This window comes from Dendrobates tinctorius, unplaced genomic scaffold, assembly GCF_039654945.1.
Source record: "Dendrobates tinctorius isolate UK_male_01 unplaced genomic scaffold, ASM3965494v1 ptg000046l, whole genome shotgun sequence".
Lineage (NCBI taxonomy): Eukaryota > Metazoa > Chordata > Amphibia > Anura > Dendrobatidae > Dendrobates > Dendrobates tinctorius.
The window spans coordinates 79,935,213-79,953,931 of record NW_027361714.1 but is presented as its reverse complement, the minus strand read 5'-3'; the positions used below and the strand labels follow the sequence as shown (position 1 = coordinate 79,953,931).

The following is an 18,719-nucleotide window of genomic DNA, read 5'->3' as shown; positions in this document are numbered from 1 at the left end:
GCTTTCATTCTACAGGATTATGGGGAAGGAGACAGTAGGTCGGAGGCTGCAGTAGCTCCAAAGGTGTTGAGGTGGACACGTGGTCATTACAGGTTGTAAGCTTTTTTGAAGAGATGGGTTTTCAGGTTCCTTCTGAAGGATCTAAATGTGGTGGCTATCGGACGTATTGGGGCACAGAATTCCAGAGGATGGGGGATATTCCGGAGAAGTCTTGAAGGTGATTGGGTGAGGAGCGAATAAGTGTGGAGGAGAGAAGTAGGTCTTGGGAGGACCGGAGATTACATGAGAGAAGATATTGAGAGATTAGTTTGGAGATATACGGAGGAGAAAGGTTATGGATGGCTTTGTTAGTCAGTGTTGGTAGTTTGAACTGGATACGCTGGTAAATTGGGAGCCAGTGAAGGGATTTGCAAAGGGGGGAAGCAGGAGTGTAGCAAGGAAAGAGAGTAATTAGTCGGGCAGCAGAGTTAATGACGGCCTGTAGAGGTGCGAAAGTGTTATAAGGTAGGCCACAGAGGAGGATATTGCAGTAGTCGAGGCGGGAGATGTTTAGGGCATGCACAAGCATTTTGGTAGAATGAGAGTTGAGGAAAGGACAGATTCTGGAAATATTTTTGAGCTGGAGGCGACAGGAGGTGGTGAGAGCTTGGATATCTGGTTTGAAGGACAGGGCAGAGTCAAGGGTTACTCCGAGGCAGCAGATTTCCGGAACAGGGGAAAGTGTGATGTAATTTATTGTTATAGATAGATCAGGTAGAGAAGATATGCAAGGTGGAGAAAAGATAATTAGTTCAGTAGTTCAGATTTGTCCACATTGAGCTTGAGGAAGCAAGAGGAGAAGAAGGAGGATATGGCTAATAGACACTCTGGGTTTCTGGACAGCAGAGAGGCGACATATGGGCCATAGAGGTAGATCTGAGTGTCATCAGCATATAGATGGTACTGAAATCTATAGGACTTTGAGTTGTCCCAGGCCAAGGGTATAGATAGAGAAGAGTAGGGGGTCCTAGGACAGAGCCTTGAGGGGCACCAACAGAGATTGAGCGAGATGAGAAGGTAATGTGGGAGTAGGAAACGCTAAAGGTGTGTGTTGTGAACTCATTTTCTGGTTTACCTCTGGCTTCTGGTGAGGGTGGTGGAGCTGGCTGTGTTGACAGAGGAGTCGTGAGTTCTCCATCCGGGCTCCCTCTAGTGGTGACAGTAGGTAATGAAGCTGATCTAAATGGCAGAGACCTGCCACCTGAGGAGGAGGACTGTGAGTGGACATCAGGAGTCTCTGACTGGATTTAAGTCAGTCGACTCCCTAATTTTGTGCAGGTGATTTTTCCTTCCCTGAGGTTCTGGTTTCCAGTTCTGTTCCTGCCTTCTCAAGCTAAGTGTGCTCTGCTATTTTCTCACATGAGATTTGGTCTGGTTTACTCAGTTTTTGTGGTCAGCCAGCCCCTGCTGGGGCTGTGCTGAATTTCCATTCTTATGTCTCTGTTTATGCCAGTTTGCTTTTTGTCCCTGATCAGATTGGTCTCTTTTTGCTCTGTCTTCAGAATATACCAGAGTGCTGATATAGGGAATTAAAGTCTAGCGACTTCATGGTTTTTGTTATCAGAAAGTGTTGGACATTTTTTGGCAGGGTTTTGTGCGTGATTGCAGACAGCATCTTTCCTTTCCTGTCCTTTTTAGTTAGTGTGGGCCCCATCGTTTGCTCAGCCTATTTTTCTATCTGTGTTTGTGTTTTCATCTTGTCTCACCGACAATACATGTTTGGGGCTATCTATTGCTTTGGGGTCTGCTCTGGGGCAGTTTAGATTTCCCCTTTTCTTGCTTTAGGCTTATTTAGTTCTCCGGCTGTGACGTAGGTACGCTCCATGGCTTCTGCTAGTTGTGTGGATAGGATCAGGGGTCTGCAATCCGCTTAGTTACCAACCTCTCTGGTTTTCTGTGGCTTAGCTTGTTTTTGTTTTTTCTCCTTGGTGACTCATTCATAACAGGTGTGGTTGGTAAGGTATGAGGTGACCAGAGCAAGGTCTTTGACACCAAAGGAAGAGAGGATCTGTAGTAGGAAGCAGTGGTCAACTGTATCGAAGGCAGAGGACCGGTCTAGAAGGAGGGGTATAGAGAATTGTCTGTTAGCTTTGGCTGTAAGTCGTTAGTAATTTTGGTCAAGGCAGTTTCAGTGGAATGGTGGGGACAGACCCCAGATTGTAGGTTGGTGAAGAGTGAGTTAGAAGCAAAGTGATTCTTCTTTTCTGTAAGCCACTGACAAAAAGTGGGAAGCATTATTTTATACCTACAGTGGCTTGCTAAAGTATATACAGTATATATAGATATATATGTTCTCCCCGTGTTTGCGTGGGTTTCCTCCAGGGTCTTCGGTTTCCTCCTACATTCCAATGATGTACTGATAGGGAATCTAGATTGTGAGCCCCCATTGGGGACAGCGATGGTAATGTATATACAGCACTGTGGAATTTGATAGTGCTATATAAGCAATGCATAATAAATAAATAAATAAATATATTTTTATAAGCCAGCCCTGACTTGTACTTCTCAACAACTTTGTCCCTGACTTGTTTGGAGATCTCCTTGGTCTTCATGGTGTTGTTTGGTTAGTGGTGCCTCTTGCTTATAGGGAATCTGTCACCTATTTTTTTGCCTATCAGCTGCGTCCACCGCCATCAGGGGCTTATCTACAGCATTCTATACGGATGTAGATAAGCCCCCGATGTAACCTGAAAGAGAAGAAAAATGAGTTATATTATACTCACCCAGGGGCGGGCCGGGTCCGGTTTTGGTCCGATGGGTGTCGGGGTCCGGTCCGGCGCCTCCCATCTTCTAACGGTGACGTCCTCTTCTTTGATTCCCATCGTGGCTCCTGCGCAGGCGCACTGCTCTGCCCTGTTGAGGGCAGAGCAGAGTCCTGCAGTGCGCAGGCGCCTGACCTCTCCTGGCGCCTGCGCACTCCAGGACTCTGCTCTGCCCTCAACAGGGCAGAGCAGTGCACCTGCGCAGGAGCCATGATGGGCATCAAAGAAGAGGACGTCACCGTTAGAAGATGGGAGGCGCCGCGCCTGCGCACTGCAGGACTCTGTTCTGCCCTCAACAGGGCAGAGCAGTGCGCCTGCGCAGAAGCCACGATGGGCATCAAAGAAGAGGACGTCACCGTTAGAAGATGGGAGGCGCTGGACCACGACACCCATCGGACCAAGACCGGACCGCCCCCCGGTGAGTATAATATAACTCATTTTTCTTAGCTTTCAGGTTACATCGGGGGCTTATCTACATCAGTACAGAATGCTGTAGATAAGCCCCTGATGGCGGTGGCCGCAGCTGATAGGCAAAAAAATAGGTGACAGATTCCCTTTAACCCCTTTCTGACATCCGACGTACTATCCTGTCCATGGGACCCGGGCCCCTATGCCCATGGACAGGATAGTACGTCTACCGCGATCAGCGGCGCCCACGTGGTGAGCGCCGCTGATTGCGGCCGGGTGTCAGCTGATTATCACAGCTGACACCCGGCACAATGTGTCAGGGGCGGTCACGGACCGCCCCCGACACGTTAACCCCTTGCACACCGATCAAACACGATCGTGGTGTACCGGGGGTTAAAGGGAAGCATCGGCAGGGAGGGGGCTCCCTCCGTGCTTCCCTGAGCCCCCCACGGCAGCGCAATGTGCAGCGCTGCTGCGGGGGGCTCCTTTCCTGCAGGGCCCTGAATCCAAGATGGCGACGGGGGCCTTCGGGGGCCTGCAGGAAGCTGGCTTCCTCAGTGCCTGCAAAGCGCAGGCATGAGGAAGCCTTCTGCACTGCCTGTGACAGATCGCTGATCTGTCACAGTGATCTGTGATGTGACAGATCAGCGATCTGTCACAGGACAGTGATGTCCCACCTGGGACTATTTAATAAAGTTAAAAAAAATAAAAAAAAGTGTTAAAATAAATTAAAAAAAATCGCCAAATAAATTAGAAAAAAAAAAAAAATATTCCCCCAAATAAATCCTTTTTTTGGAAATAAAAAAAACCCAAAACAATAAAAGTACACATATTAGGTATCGCCACGTCCGTAACGACCTGTCCTATAAAACTATCCCATTAGTTAACCCCTTTAGCGAACCCCTTAAAAAATAAAAATAAAAAACGAAGCAAAAAATGATTTATTATCATACCGCCAAACAAAAAGTGTAATAACGCGCGATCAAAAAGACGCATATAAATATCCATGGTACCGCTGAAAACGTCATCTTGTCCCGCAAAAGACAAGCCGCCACACAGCATCATCAGCGAAAAAATAAAAAAGTTATAGCTCGCAGAATAAAGCGATGCAAAAATAATTATTGTTTATATAAAATAGTTTTCATTGCATAAAACCGACAAAACATAAAAAAACGGCCTAAATGAGGTATCGCTGGAACCGTACTGACCCGAAGAATAAAACCGCTTGATCAATTTTATCGCACGCGGAACGGTGTAAACGCACCCCCCCAAAAGAAATTCATGAAACGCTGTTTTTTGTTCATTCTGCGTCCCAAAAATCGGAATAAAAAGTGATCAAAAAATGTCACGTGCCTGAAAATGGTACCAATAAAAACATCAACTCGTCTCGCAAAAAATAAGACCTCACATGACTCGGTGAGTCAAAATACGGAAAAATTATAGCTCTCAATATGTGGTGATGCAAAAACTATTTTTACAATAAAAAGCGTCTTTTAGCATGCGACAGCTGCCAAATATAAAAACCGCCATAAATAGTAAATCAAACCCCCCGTTATCACCCCCTTAGTTAGGGAAAAATAATAAAATAAAAAAATGTATTTATTTCCATTTTTCCATTAGGGTTAGGGCTAGGGTTAGGGCTAGGGTTAGGGCTGAGATTAGGGTTAGGGGTGTGTTGGGGTTCAGGTTGGAGTTAGAATTGGGGGTTTCCACTGTTTGGGCACATCAGGGGCTCTCCAAATGCAACATGGCGTCTGATTTCAATTCCAGCCAATTCTGAGTTGAAAAAGTCAAATGGTGCTCCTTCCCTTCCAAGCTCTGCCATGAGCCCAAACAGTGTTTTACCCCCACATGTAGGGTATCAGCCTACTCAGGTCAAATTGCAAAACAATTTTTGGGGTCCAATTTCTCCTGTTACCCTTAGGAAAATAAATATTGGGGGCAAAAATATCATTTTTGTGGAAAAAAATGATTTTTTTATTTTCACGTCCGAGCATTATAAACTTCTGTGAAGCCCTTGGGGGTTCAAAGTGCTCACCACACATCTAGATAAGTTCCTTAGGGGGTCTCGTTTCCCAAATGGGGTCATTTGTGGGGGGTTTCCACTGTTTAGGTACATTAGGGGCTCTCCAAAGGCAACATGACACCCGCAGAACATTCCCTCAAAGTCTGCATTCCAAAACGTCACTACTTCCCTTCCGAGCCCCGACGTGTGTCCATACAGTAGTTTTCTCCCACATATGGGATGTCAGCGTACTCAGGACAAATTGGACAACAACTTTTGGGGTCCAATTTCTCCTGTTACCCTTGGGAAAATAAAAAAATTGGGGACTAATTGGTCATGTTTGTGGAAAAAATACGATTTTTTTATTTTCATGCCCTGGCATTATAAACTTCTGTGAAGCCTTTGGGGGTTCAAAGTGCTCACCTCACATCTAGATAAGTTCCTTAGGGGGTCTAGTTTTCAAAATGGGGTCATTTGTGGGGGGTTTCCACTGTTTAGGTACATCAGGGGTTTTCCAATCGCGACGTGGTGTCCGATCTCAATTCCAGCCAAAAACGTCAAATGGCGCTGCTTCCCTTCCGAGCTCTGCCATGCGCCCAAATAGTGGTTTACCCCCACATGTGGGGTATCAGCGTACTCAGGACAAATTGCACAATAACTTTTAGGGTCCTGTTACCCTTGGAAAAATAAGAATTGAGGGTGAAAAGATCATTTTTGAGGAAAAAATATGATTTTTTAATTGTACGGCTTTATGTTATAAACTTCTGTGAAGCCCTTGGGGGTTCAAAGTTCTCACCACACATCTAGATAAGTTCCTTAGGGGGTCTAGTTTCCAAAATGGTGTCATTTGTGTGGGGTTTCCACTGTTTTGGTACATCAGGGGTTTTCCAATCGCGACATGGTGTCCGATCTAAATTCCAGCCAAAAACGTCAAATGGCGCTGCTTCCCTTCCGAGCTCTGCCATGCGCCCAAATAGTGGTTTACCCCCACATGTGGGGTATCAGCGTACTCAGGACAAATTGCACAATAACTTTTAGGGTCCTGTTACCCTTGGAAAAATAAGAATTGAGGGTGAAAAGATCATTTTTGTGGAAAAAATATGATTTTCTAATTGTACCGCTGTACGTTATAAACTTCTGTAAAGCCCTTGTGGGTTCAAAGTTCTCACCACATATCTAGATAAGTTCCTTGGGGGGTCTAGTTTCCAAAATGGGGTCACCTGTAGGGGGTTTCCACTGTTTAGGTACATCAGGGACTCTCCAAACGTGACATGGCGTCCGATCTGAATTCCAGCCAATTTTGCATTGAAAAAGTCAAACGGCGCTCATTCCATTCTGAGCTCTGCCATGCGCCGAAACCGTCATTCCCCCCCACATATCAGGTATCAGCGTACTCAGGACAAATTGCACAATAACTTTTGCAGTCCAATTTCTCCTGTTACCCTTGGTAAAATAAAAAAAAATTGAACCTGAAGTATTTTTTTTGTGAAAAAAGTTAGATGTTCTTTTTTTTTTAAATATTCAAAAAAATTCCTGTGATGCACCAAAAGGGTTAATAAACTTCTTGAATGTGGTTTTGTGCACCTTAAGGGGTGCAGTTTTTAGAATGGTGTCACTTTTGGGTATTTTCTATCATATAGACCCCTCAAAGTGGCTTCTAATGTGATGTGGTCCTAAAAATAAAATGGTGTTGTAAAAATGAGAAATCGCTGGTCAACTTTTAACCCTTATAACTTCCTAACAAAAAAAAATTTTGGTTCCAAAATTGTGCTGATGTAAAGTAAACATGTGGGAAATGTTAGTTATCAAGTTTTTTGTGTGCTGTATCTCTGTGATTTAAGGGCATAAAAATTCAAAGTTGGAAAATTGCGAAATTTTCAAAATTTTCACCAAATTTCCGTTTTTCTCACAAATAAACGCAAGTTATTTGAATGAAATGTTACCACAAACATGAAGTACAATATGTCTCGAGAAAACAATGTCAGAATCACCGGGATCCATGGAAGCGTTCCAGAGTTATGACCTCATAAAGGTACAGTGGTCAGAATTGTAAAAATTGGCCCGGTCATGAACGTGCAAACCACCCTTGGGGGTGAAGGGGTTAAGCAAGGGAAACGATAATTTTTGCATTTATTTGTGAAAAAATCTGAAATTTGGCGAAAATTTAGCAATTTTCAAATTTTGAATTTTTATTCTGTTAAACCAGAGAGTTATGTGACACAAAATAGTTAATAAATAACATTTCCCACATGTCTGCTTTACATCAGCACAATTTTGGAAACAAATTTTTTTTTTTAGGAAGTTATAAGGGTTAAAAGTTGACCAGCGATTTCTGATTTTTACAACAAAATTTACAAAACCATTTTTTTAGGGACCACCTCACATTTGAAGTCACTTGGAGGGGTCTATATGGCAGAAAATACCCAAAACTGACACCATTCTAAAAACTGCACCCCTCAAGCTACTCAAAACTAGATTTAAGAAGATTATTAACCCTTTAGGTGCTTCACAGGAACAAAAGCAACATGGAAGGAAAGAATGGCCATTTTAATTTTTCCAACAAAAATTTTCTTTTAGCATCAATTTTTTCATTTTTACATGGGCAACCGGATAAAATGTATCCTTAAATTTGTTGGCCAATTTCTCCTGAGTACACCAATACCTCATTTGTGGTAATAAACCACTGTTTGGGCGCACTGCAGGGCCCGGAAGGGAAGGAGCGCCATTTGACTTTTTGAATGGAAAATATGCTGGAATATTTAGCGGTTGCCATGTCGCGTTTGGAGAGCTCCTGTGTGCCTAAACATTGGAGCTCCCCCACAAGTGACCCCATTTTGGAAACTAGACCCCCCAAGGAACTTATCTAGATGTATGGTGAGCACTTTGAACCCCCAAGTGCTAAACAGAAATTTATAACGCAGAGCCGTGAAAATAAAAAATAATTTTTTTCCTCAAAAAATGTTTTTTTTAGCCCGCAATTTTTTATTTTCACAAGGGTAACAGGAGAAATTGGACCCCAAAAGTTGTTGTCCAGTTTGTCCTGAGTACGCTGGTACCCCATATGTGGGGGGAACCACTGTTTGGGCATACGTTGGGGCTCGGAAGGGAGGGAGCACCATTTCACTTTTTGAATGCAAAATTGGCTGGAAACAATGGTGGTGCCATGTCGGGTTTAGAGACCCCCTGATGTGCCTAAATAGTGGAAACTCCTCAATTCTAACTCAACCCTAACCCCAACACACCCCTAACCACAACCCTAATTCCAACTCTAACCCTAACCACAAGCCTAACCATAATCCCAACCCCAACACACCCCTAACCCTAATTCCAACCCCAACCCTAATCCCAACCATAACCCTAATTCCAATCGTAACCTTAATTCTAACCCCAACCTTAATTCCAACCCCAACCCTAACCCTAATTCCAATCCTAACCCTAATTCCAACCATAATTCTAACCCTAACCCTAGGCCTAATGGGAAAAAAATGTATTTTATTATTTGTCCCTACCTATGGGGGGGGGGTTAATTTACTTTTTTTATTTTGATCACTATGATAGGGGCTATCATAATGATCAAAATGTCCCTGAATAAATTTGCAGCCGGCAGATTCGACGGGCGCATTGCTCATGTACCCGCCATTTTGGAAGATTGCGGCCCCCATGTAGGATTCAGCAGGTACACCGGGAGGGACGCCGGGACTCAGGAGGTAACGGGAGGGTGGAGGGGGGGATCGTAAGGCGGGGGATCGGAGGGAAGGGGAGGAGGAGCAGATGCTGACGGCGGCGACCGATAACTGCCCTCAGTCGGTGGCGGGGGCCAATCGACCCCGTCAGTCGGTGGGGGGAGGGTCAGATCTCGGTCTCCAGCCATGGCCGATGATATTGCAGCATCGGCCATGGCTGGATTGTAATATTTCACCAAATTTCATTGGTGAAATATTACAATTGCTCTGATTGTCTGTTTCACTTTTAACAGCCAATCAGAGCGATTGTAGCCACGGGGGGCTAAGACACCCCCCGGGTTAAGTATAAAGGGTCCTGTGCCTACGGGTCGGGTGACCTTTCAGTGACCCCGGTCACCCGACCCGCAGGAACGCGATCCCCCCCATGACACAACATATGCGTCACAGGTCGGATTGGCACCGACTTTCATGATTCATACACTGTGTCACAGGTCGGGAAGGGGTTAATAGTGTTGCAACTTCTGTGGCTGGCCTTTCAGAAAAGGTGTGTATATACTGACAGACCATGTGCTATTGGAATGCACACAGGAGGACTTCCTTTCACTAAGTATGTGATTTCATCATTTACAAGACCATTTACAGTTTCCTATGTGACAGAATTGCAATGTATCTGTAATTATGTGACGTTATACTGTGGTTCTGTATTGCATCTGATTTTTTTGCGCACCCATTGATTTCAACAGGCGAATCTGACATGACATATGGAAGAAACTAGTGCATGCTGCGACTTTTATTTTCATATATACCGTATATTCGGTCAGTGAAAAAAAAAAAAAAAACCCTTATTTGCACTGTTGTATTGAGTGGCATTTGTCCTAGTCCGTTGTCTGTTTTTTTTTTTCACGGACAGTATTTGGATCGAAAGTACGCTCTTGTGAATGAGCCCTAAAAGTGAATATCCACAATTCAACACCATATTGATTTTGGATTCAGGATTTTTCTTATACAGCTCTGAACTAATGATGTGCACTAGAATTAGTGGTTATGCTTCTACTGGGCCCAACAAATACATGTCACTAAGATTTATTTCTTAATTCTAGTGGTTATCCAGGGCCTCTCACTTCTGCTGATGTGGCCTGCCGTCCACCTGACAGGTTTTGGCAAGTCTTTCCTATAACCAGCAAATATACACTTGTCCTACCTGATATATGACTCCCGGTAAGTGACCAACGACATCAGCAGCACCTCTCACCTCCCAATGCAGAAGTGAAGGGTGGTGGATAAAACGCTGCAATATCAAGGGATTAACACACAAGAATACTACAATATTACCTGAACATCTTTTTCTTTGTGATTGCTGCCTACTCCTGGAAAGGTACTGAGTATATATCTCAGTTTGGATCATGTGGACTTTTTGACAGTGCCTATTTATTGCCTTTTAGGTAGCGGTTTTATCTGTTGGTATTATTGTGCCTTGGTGCCAGAATCAAAGTGATCACAGAAGATGCACTCGTCACGGGATAATAGATCAGATCCTTTTTATAAACCGCCCAATTCTGCCCAAAAGACAAGTGCTGAAATAATAAATGAAGCCAGAAATTCTCTTCGAACCCTTAGAACCAAAAGACCGTTCACTCCAAGAGAAGATCAAAGAAAACTGTTTGGAGCTTTATCATGTAGGACACCGGACAGCAGACCACCGTCCTCTTTTAGGTAGGTGACCAAGTTTTCTGTAGAATTATAATAAATGCAACATAAACAGATTCAAACCCCACTTTATGAAATTCTTCCTGTCTTCTGCATTATTTTCTCTTCTAACAGCCTATGTAAGTTAATTTGTAATTGTTTTATTGTCTGTTAATAATTTTGAATTAATTTCTTTTATGTTTTCTTTTCCTGTCATTGTGAACACATGCTCTGTGTCTTGAGATGTTTGTTCATGTTCTAGATTTGAAGAATTGATTTAATAGTAGTCTTTGTTTGTCAAACACGTTATGACCTTAGTCGATAAATGTGAAATATTTTATAAAAATTAGATATCTCAGATCTACGATTCAGTTATCCCTGTGTGCAGTTTCTAAACATTTTTAGGAACTCAACAACTATTGATTTCTTTATTTGTGTATTGTGGGGAATCGGTCTCTTTGGTAGCCGTAGCTGATACACGGGTCGGCTCCAACCAGGTGAAGTTGATTATTTTCCTAATCCTTCACAGGACTACAAACAAAACACAACCTTAACTTGGCACAAAGGAGCAACAGAAAATAAACAGTTCATATGATAGTACGGCCTTACCCATTTAGACACAAGTCCATATAACAGCTTAGTACATGGCAAAAATTAATAGTTAGTTAGGCCTTTGGCAGCAGCTGAAAAGTCCACAAACGGGTCTTTTCACCTTCACTCACACAGAACATTATGGTCCAGCTCAGCTGCCCTTTTACTGGACCTCCTAGATTGGAGGTTGGGATCGAGCAGTCCTACCCAGCTAAATCCAGTTGTTCCTAAAACCCAGACCCAAAATGAGGACCCAGTAGAAAAACACCCTCAGCACTATCTCTGCTGGAGCCTTCTCTCTGGATTTCACATCACTGAAGCTAGGCACCTCGGTGACATATACACACTCCATTCCTGATATATATATATATATATATATATATATATATATATATATATTGTAGGGATCCGTACTCGCTCAGCTGCAGTTGAGGCAAGCACAGGAAGCAGCATTACTGGAATGTCCAGGCAAGTTTATTAAACTGCTTAAACTGCTCTGGATAGGAGCACAAATGAACAGCCTTTTCTGGCACAACGTGAAATTAGCAAGTCCATATAGCACTGCGAGTACGCCCAGGGCTGCCACTAGGAATTTCGGGTCCCCATTCTGGCCAAATTTTTGGGGCCCCCTTGAGACTCCGCCCAGGCCCCACCCAGCCCCGCCGCCACCCCTCGAACTGTTCACAGTCCCACTGCTCTCTCTTGGAAAAACTCTACTTCTCACCTATCACACATTAACAGTTCCCATCACCAGATCACACATATAGCCAGCAGCTTTTGCTTTTGGCCATGTCCAGACCACATACTATCACTACATAGTGACCTATAATACCACATACAAGGAACAAATACCACCATACCATGACCAGACCACATATTACTACCATAATGACCAAACAATATCACATACAAGGAACAAATACCACCGCACCATGACCAGACCACATATTACTACCACAAAAGTGACCAAATAATAGCACATACAAGGGACAAATACCACCGCACCATGACCAGACCACATATTACCACCACTTGGTGACTGAATACTACAATACTGACCATTAATAAAAAAACCCCATAATACTATGACCAATAGTGGCATTATACACAGGAGATCTGTACTTAGTATGCAGTGTCTGTGTACAGGTAATATAGTGATCAATGACATTATACACAGGAGCTCTGTATATAATGTACAGGTAACACAGTGATCACTGGTGACATTATACACAGGACCTCTGTACATAGTATACAGTGTAGTGTCAGTGTACAGGTAACACACTAACTCACCAGTGATGTCTCTAGGTGAAGTCCTTCATCCTTGCTTTTCATTCATCCAGCACAGATCGCCATCACGTCTTCCAGCCAGGGCTCATCTCTGCAGGAAATAACACAGTTATCTAGAGCTCAGCTTGCAGAACACATTACTTATTTTTTCCCAACTTCTACATTACACCACATGAAGAAAAAAAGGCAACACAGTGTCGCTCTGCACAGTAACAGGCCCGCCCCCCCCATTTAAAACAGTATACTCAAAAAATTAAATACATCACTGCAGTAATAATATCCCTTAATTAGCCCCTATGGTAATAATATCCCCCATCCTGGCCCCCGTGTATATCATTCCTGGTTTCAGCCATATGTTCTCCCATCCCACCCTCATGAGTATTCATTCTTCCCCATATGATCTCCATCGTATCCATCCTGCCCCATGATCCTGCCCCATCTGTCTCCAACCCTGCCCCATCTGTCTCCAACCCTGCCCCATCTGTCTCCAACCCTGCCCCATCTGTCTCCAACCCTGCCCCATCTGTCTCCAACCCTGCCCCATCTGTCTCCAACCCTGCCCCATCTGTCTCCAACCCTGCCCCATCTGTCTCCAACCCTGCCCCATCTGTCTCCAATCATGCCCCATGTCTCCAATCATGCCCCATGTCTCCCATTCTGCCCCCTCCTGTGTCTCACTGTCACATTCTGCCCCCTCCGGTGTCTCACTGTCACTTTCTGCCCCCTCCTGTGTCTCACTGTCACATTCTGCCCCCATGTCCAGCATTCTGCCCCAGTGTCTTGCATTCTACCCCTAGCATCCAGCATCCTGCCTCCAGCATTCTGCCCCCAGCATCCAGCATTCTGCCCCAGCATCCAGCATTCTGCCCCGAGCGTCCAGCATCCTGCCCCCCAGCGTCCAGCATTCTGCCCCAGCATCCAGCATTCTGCCCCAGCGTCCAGAATTCTGCCTCAGCGTCCAGCATTCTGCCCCCAGCGTCCAGCATTCTGCCCCCAGCGTCCAGCATTCTGCCCCCAGCGTCCAGCATTCTGCCCCCAGCGTCCAGCATTCTGCCCCCATCGTCCATAATTCTGCCCCAGCGTCCATAATTCTGCCCCAGCGTCCAGAATTCTGCCCCCAGCATTCTGCCCCCAGCGTCCAGCATTCTGCCCCATGTCCAGCATTCTGCCCCCAGCGTCCAGCATTCTGCCTCCAGCGCAGGGCTGTGGAGTCGGAGTCTCGGAGTCGGAGTTAGTTTTGGTTGGAGTCGGTAGAAATGTACCGACTCCGACTCCAGCTTTAAAAAAAAATGTATTAATATTTCATAATTGAACTTTCATATGAATTTTATAAATGTTACTCAAATATATATGTTCTATCAAACTATGAACAACATTGATAAGCAGTTCTGCTGGAGATAGAGACATTTCTTACTTCTTGTGTGTCACTGTTCTCCACTGCCCTTATCTAATCTTATACTTGGTTAACCTCATGCTGCCCCAACCCCCCTACTTACATTGTATGAAACTGAAAGTGAAAATGTGTTGCAAATTCTTAGTAGTAAAGCTCCTCCTCTAGACTATATCATACTAGGTGTGCGTCTTCCAAGCATCTCACAGCTGCCTGCTACTCAGAAGAGGAAGACTGTAAGAAGTATTATCCTTTCAACAAACTTTGCATCAGTTAACTGTGAGTACATGAGGAATAATAACAGTATTACTGACCACTATATCAGTTGTATGACCTGGCAATAATTTTGTACAATTGTTTTTAGGAAAAACAATTGTCATTTGGATTGTGAATGCAGAATTAAAAACCTGAGAATGTCAAAGAAGCATCACATTAAATCAGCTGTATTTGAACATTTCACCATCACTCAAGATAGAAAACATTATGTCTGTCAGTGTATGACAAATGATCCAGACGAAAACAAATGCTGTGAAGCCAAGATGAGTGCATATTCAGGCAAAGATAAAAATGCTCCTACCAGAGCTTCTAATCTAAAGAGACATTTACAGCGCTTTCATCCAGAAGTACTGAAAGCAGTGGATGAGAAAGACTGCATCCAAACCAATGAACCAGTGCCCAGCTCTTCCAGCCAAACAAAGGAGCAGAGAACTTTGCAGCCATCAGTTGCAAGATATTTTGTCAGTGACAAAGTTACTGTGACAATGACAGTAGATACATTTAAAAAACAGATCATAGAGCTTGTTGTAAAGGATAGTGTGCCTATTTTATTATTTTCACGACCAGCTTTTATGTGTCTGAATGGGGAAATGGCCCGCAAGCTTGGTGTTTCTCTGGAGAGAGTATTAGAAAATTAGTAATCGAAGAAGCTTTTAAACAAAAGGAAGAACTTAAAAAAAACTCTCAAGGGACGCTTTCTGTTTCTTAAAATGGATGCCTGCACACGTCACAGAGTGAACTATTTTGCCATCAATGTCCGATTTGTTTGTGACAAAAATGAAATAGTTACCAAGACATTGGCAGTAAAAGACACCAAAGCTCATCACACCAGTGAGTTTCTCCAGGTCTTGGTGGAAAAGGTTCTGCCAGACTATGAACTTAAAAAAGAGCAAGTTCTTTCTGTCGTAACTGACAATGCTTCAAATATGATAAGTACTATTAAGCTAATGAATGAGAGTAATGATGGTGACCAGCAGCTAGAAGAACATTCTGGGTCCACAGACACAGAAATGTTTGAAATAGAGGAACACAGTATTGTAACTGAGGAGCCAACTGAAGTTGCTTCAGATGAACAGCAACATGATAGTTTAGATGATCTTGTTGAAACTGTGTCAATATGTTCTTTCATTCATCACATGCGCTGTGTTGTGCATACGCTACAGCTGGCTATAAGAGACAGTCTGCAAGAAGGACATGCTGCTGCACTGATTGGCAAGGTGAGAAAATTGGCTACTGTTGCCAGAACCCCTAAAGTTGACTCAATTTTGAAGAGACGTGCTGGAAAAGGGGCAATTATTGATCAAGCCACACGATGGGGCAGTACTTACTTAATGATTCAGCGCTTGGTTGAACTGAAAACCTTTCTTGTAGACATGGCTAACCCTCAACTGACGCTAAATGAAAGTCAGTGGAATCAGGTGACTGAGCTGGAAAAATTGCTAGAGCACCCATTTACAGTGACTAAAAAATTACAAGCAGAGGACTTAACTCCAGGTATTTTCTTAAAGGAGTGGAAGAACCTGATGTTTCGCCTGTCCCAAAGAGGAGGGTTAATTGCAAGTGGCATTGCTACATCAATGAAACGGAGAGAGGAGCTACTATTACAAAATAACATTCTTTTGGCAGCTGTTTATGTAGACCCAATGCATCGGATTCTTCTAGATGATCAACAGCTAAGTAAAGGAAAAGAAGCTCTGTTTGAAATAGCAGTACGGATGAAAGGGTTGCAGAACAGTCAGGAGGAACAAGAAGAATTTGGTCGTCCTGCCACATCTTCACCCTCATCATCAACTGATGAAGAATTTAATTTCGAAAAATATTTGGATCACAAGGACCGTGCAAAGCGTTCCCGCATAGAAGAAGAGTCATCCCCATCAAGGAACACAGCCAGTACATTTCAGCAGAATTTTTCATGTGCACTAAAAGAAATTGAGAAATTTGACCGTTCATCAAAAATAACAGTGCAACAAGCGATTCCTCTGTATCCTGACATTGTCACAGATGTTGCCCGAGTGGTTACTGCTTTGCCACCAACACAAGTTAGTGTAGAGAGGTTGTTCTCTGCTCTCAAAATAATTAGATCAGATTTGAGGGCATCCATGAAGGAGGATCTGACAGAGGCAATATTTTTTCTGAGGACAAATTTATAGATTTCTTCTTATTAACTGCATAAAAGTGTTTATTGCATATTTACTTACAGTTTAGAAAAGTTTATAAAAGTTATTTGCTATATTCTAATTGTATTCTAATAAATGTAGTTTTTGCTCTAAGTGGTCTGATTACTTATATGATGGTGAGAAACTGAATAAGCACGATGTTTAATATTTTACAACAGTAAATGTGTTGTTATGAATTGGCCATTTATGAAGGAGTCGGAGCCGGAGTCGGAGTCGGAGCCTGATAAAATCCAGGAGTCGGAGTCGCAACTGTGGCTTACCGACTCCACAGCCCTGCTCCAGCGTCCAGCATTCTGCCCCATTTCCAGCATTCTGCCCCCAGCGTCCAGCATTCTGCCCCCAGCGTACTGCATTCTACCTCCAGCATCCAGCATTCTGCCTCCAGCGTCCAGAATTCTGCCCCCAGCGTCCAGCATTCTGCCCCCGGCGTCCAGCATTCTGCCCCCGGCGTCCAGCATTCTGCCCCCGGCGTCCAGCATTCTGCCCCCGGTGTCCAGCATTCTGCCCCCAGCGTCCTGCATTCTTGCCCCAGCGTCCTGCATTCTTGCCCCAGCGTCCTGCATTCTTGCCCCAGCGTCCAGCATTCTGCCCCATGTCCAGCATTCTGCCCCAGCTTCCAGCATTCTGCCACAGCGTCCAGCTTTCTGCCCCATGAGCATTCTGCCCCAGCATCCAGCATTCTGCCCCAGCTTCCAGCATTCTGTCCCGGGTCCCCCGGATCGCCGCTCTCAAAAAAAAAAAAAAAAAATTCTTCTTACCTTGTTATCTGGCCGCGCTCCAGCTGCGAGGTTCTGTCCCTCTCCCAGTCCCACGTGGCATACTGACTGAATGAGGAAGTGGAGAAGAGCAGACCAGTATGTGATATCAGGTGAGGGCGGCGCTGTGGCTGGACCATTATGCACTGGGGGGATTGCGGCGCTGGATGGACCATGGTGCGGGGGGGACCTGCCCTTGGGGCCCGGCAGTCTTCAGTTTTCATTTAAAATAAAGCTGAAGAAGCCTGAATAAAATGTAGGGGGCGCCCTAGCGCGGATCGGGCTGCCAGCGTGGTCGTGCCCCCCCTAATCACCGGGCCCCATACACATGTAAGGGTTGTCATGCCCTGATGGCGGCCCTGGGTACACCTGCTCAGGTCAGTGTCTTCAGCAACACACACATGGAGATCTCCACACCTCCAGCCACAGACGCTGAATGAGGCAATTGGCCTCCATTTTATTAGCCATACCACACCCCTGGTGTGGGGATATGTGAGCTGTCATTCCCACCCATCTCTTATGACCGCTCATAAAACTAGCCCTGGAGCGGCCCAAACAACTCTCTCAGCACTATACGTGCTGGAGCATGCTTCCGAGCTCACGTCACCACAGCTAATAGCCATGATGACACATACAGGTGCATCCCAAAAAATTAGAATATCTTCAAAAAGTTAATTTATTTCAGTTTTTCAATATTACAGCCAATGAAAACCTAACAGTCATTATGTCAGTAAATTAGACAATTATAACACCAGCTTGAAAAAATGATTTTAAAATCCGAAATGTTGGTCTACTGAAATGTATGTTCAGTAAATGGACTCAATACTTGGTAGGGGCTCCTTTGGCATCAATTACTGCATCAATGCGGCGTGGCATGGAGACGATCAGCCTGTGGCACTGCTGAGGTGCTTTGAAAGCCCAGGTTGGTTTTATAGTAGCCTTCAGCTCATCTGCATTGTTGGGTCTGGTTTCTCATCTTCCTCTTGACAATAACCCATAGATTGTCTATGGGGTTAAGGTCTGGCGAGTTTGCTCACCAATCAAGCACAGTGATACTGTTGTTTTGTAAACCAGGAATTGGTACTTTTGGCACTGTGGACAGGTGCCAATTCCTGCTGGAGAATGAAGTTTCCATCTCCAATAAGCTTGTTGGCAAAGGGAAGCATGAAGTGCTCTAAAATTTCCTCGTAGACAGCCGCACTGACTTCGGTCTTGATAAAACACAGTGTACCTTTACCAGCAGATTACATAGCTCCCCAAACCATCACTATTGTGGAAACTTCACAACTTGGTTTGCAAGGTCTAGTGTGAAGTATCCACAATCAGTGATAGTTTGAGGAGCTATGTAATCTGATAGTATAGGTACACTGTGATTTATCAAGACTAAAGTCAGCGCAGCCGTCTACTAGGAAATTTTAGAGCACGTCATATTTCCCTATGCCGACAAGCTTATAGGAGATGGAAATTTCATTCTCCAGGAGGAATTGGCTTTTGTCTACACTGCCAAAAGTACCAATTCCTGGTTTAGAAACAACAGTAATCCCTAGACCAAGTAAGGAACTATTCATCTCTCCCTCCATCCTCCCCATCCATCTCACCTTCTCCTCAGAACTTTTCTTCAACATACAATCCTCTGTCTCCAAACACAGACAGCCCCCTC

At 44.3% G+C, this 18,719-nt stretch overlaps 1 protein-coding gene across 5 annotated transcripts in view; it reads left to right on the top strand.

The window, feature by feature from the left end:
* Positions 1-18,719, top strand: part of ARMC2 (armadillo repeat containing 2) — a 286,378-nt gene that overhangs the window by 58,750 nt on the left and 208,909 nt on the right. For 4 of the 5 annotated variants that reach the window (XM_073576046.1, XM_073576045.1, XM_073576050.1 and 1 more), the window contains one exon: positions 10,340-10,610. In XM_073576046.1, the coding sequence (XP_073432147.1) occupies positions 10,402-10,610 (209 nt within the window). In that variant the 5' untranslated portion in view covers positions 10,340-10,401. Of the gene's footprint in view, positions 1-10,092; positions 10,116-10,339; positions 10,611-18,719 lie in introns of those variants that run through there. The other variant, XM_073576049.1, reaches the window with a different exon arrangement.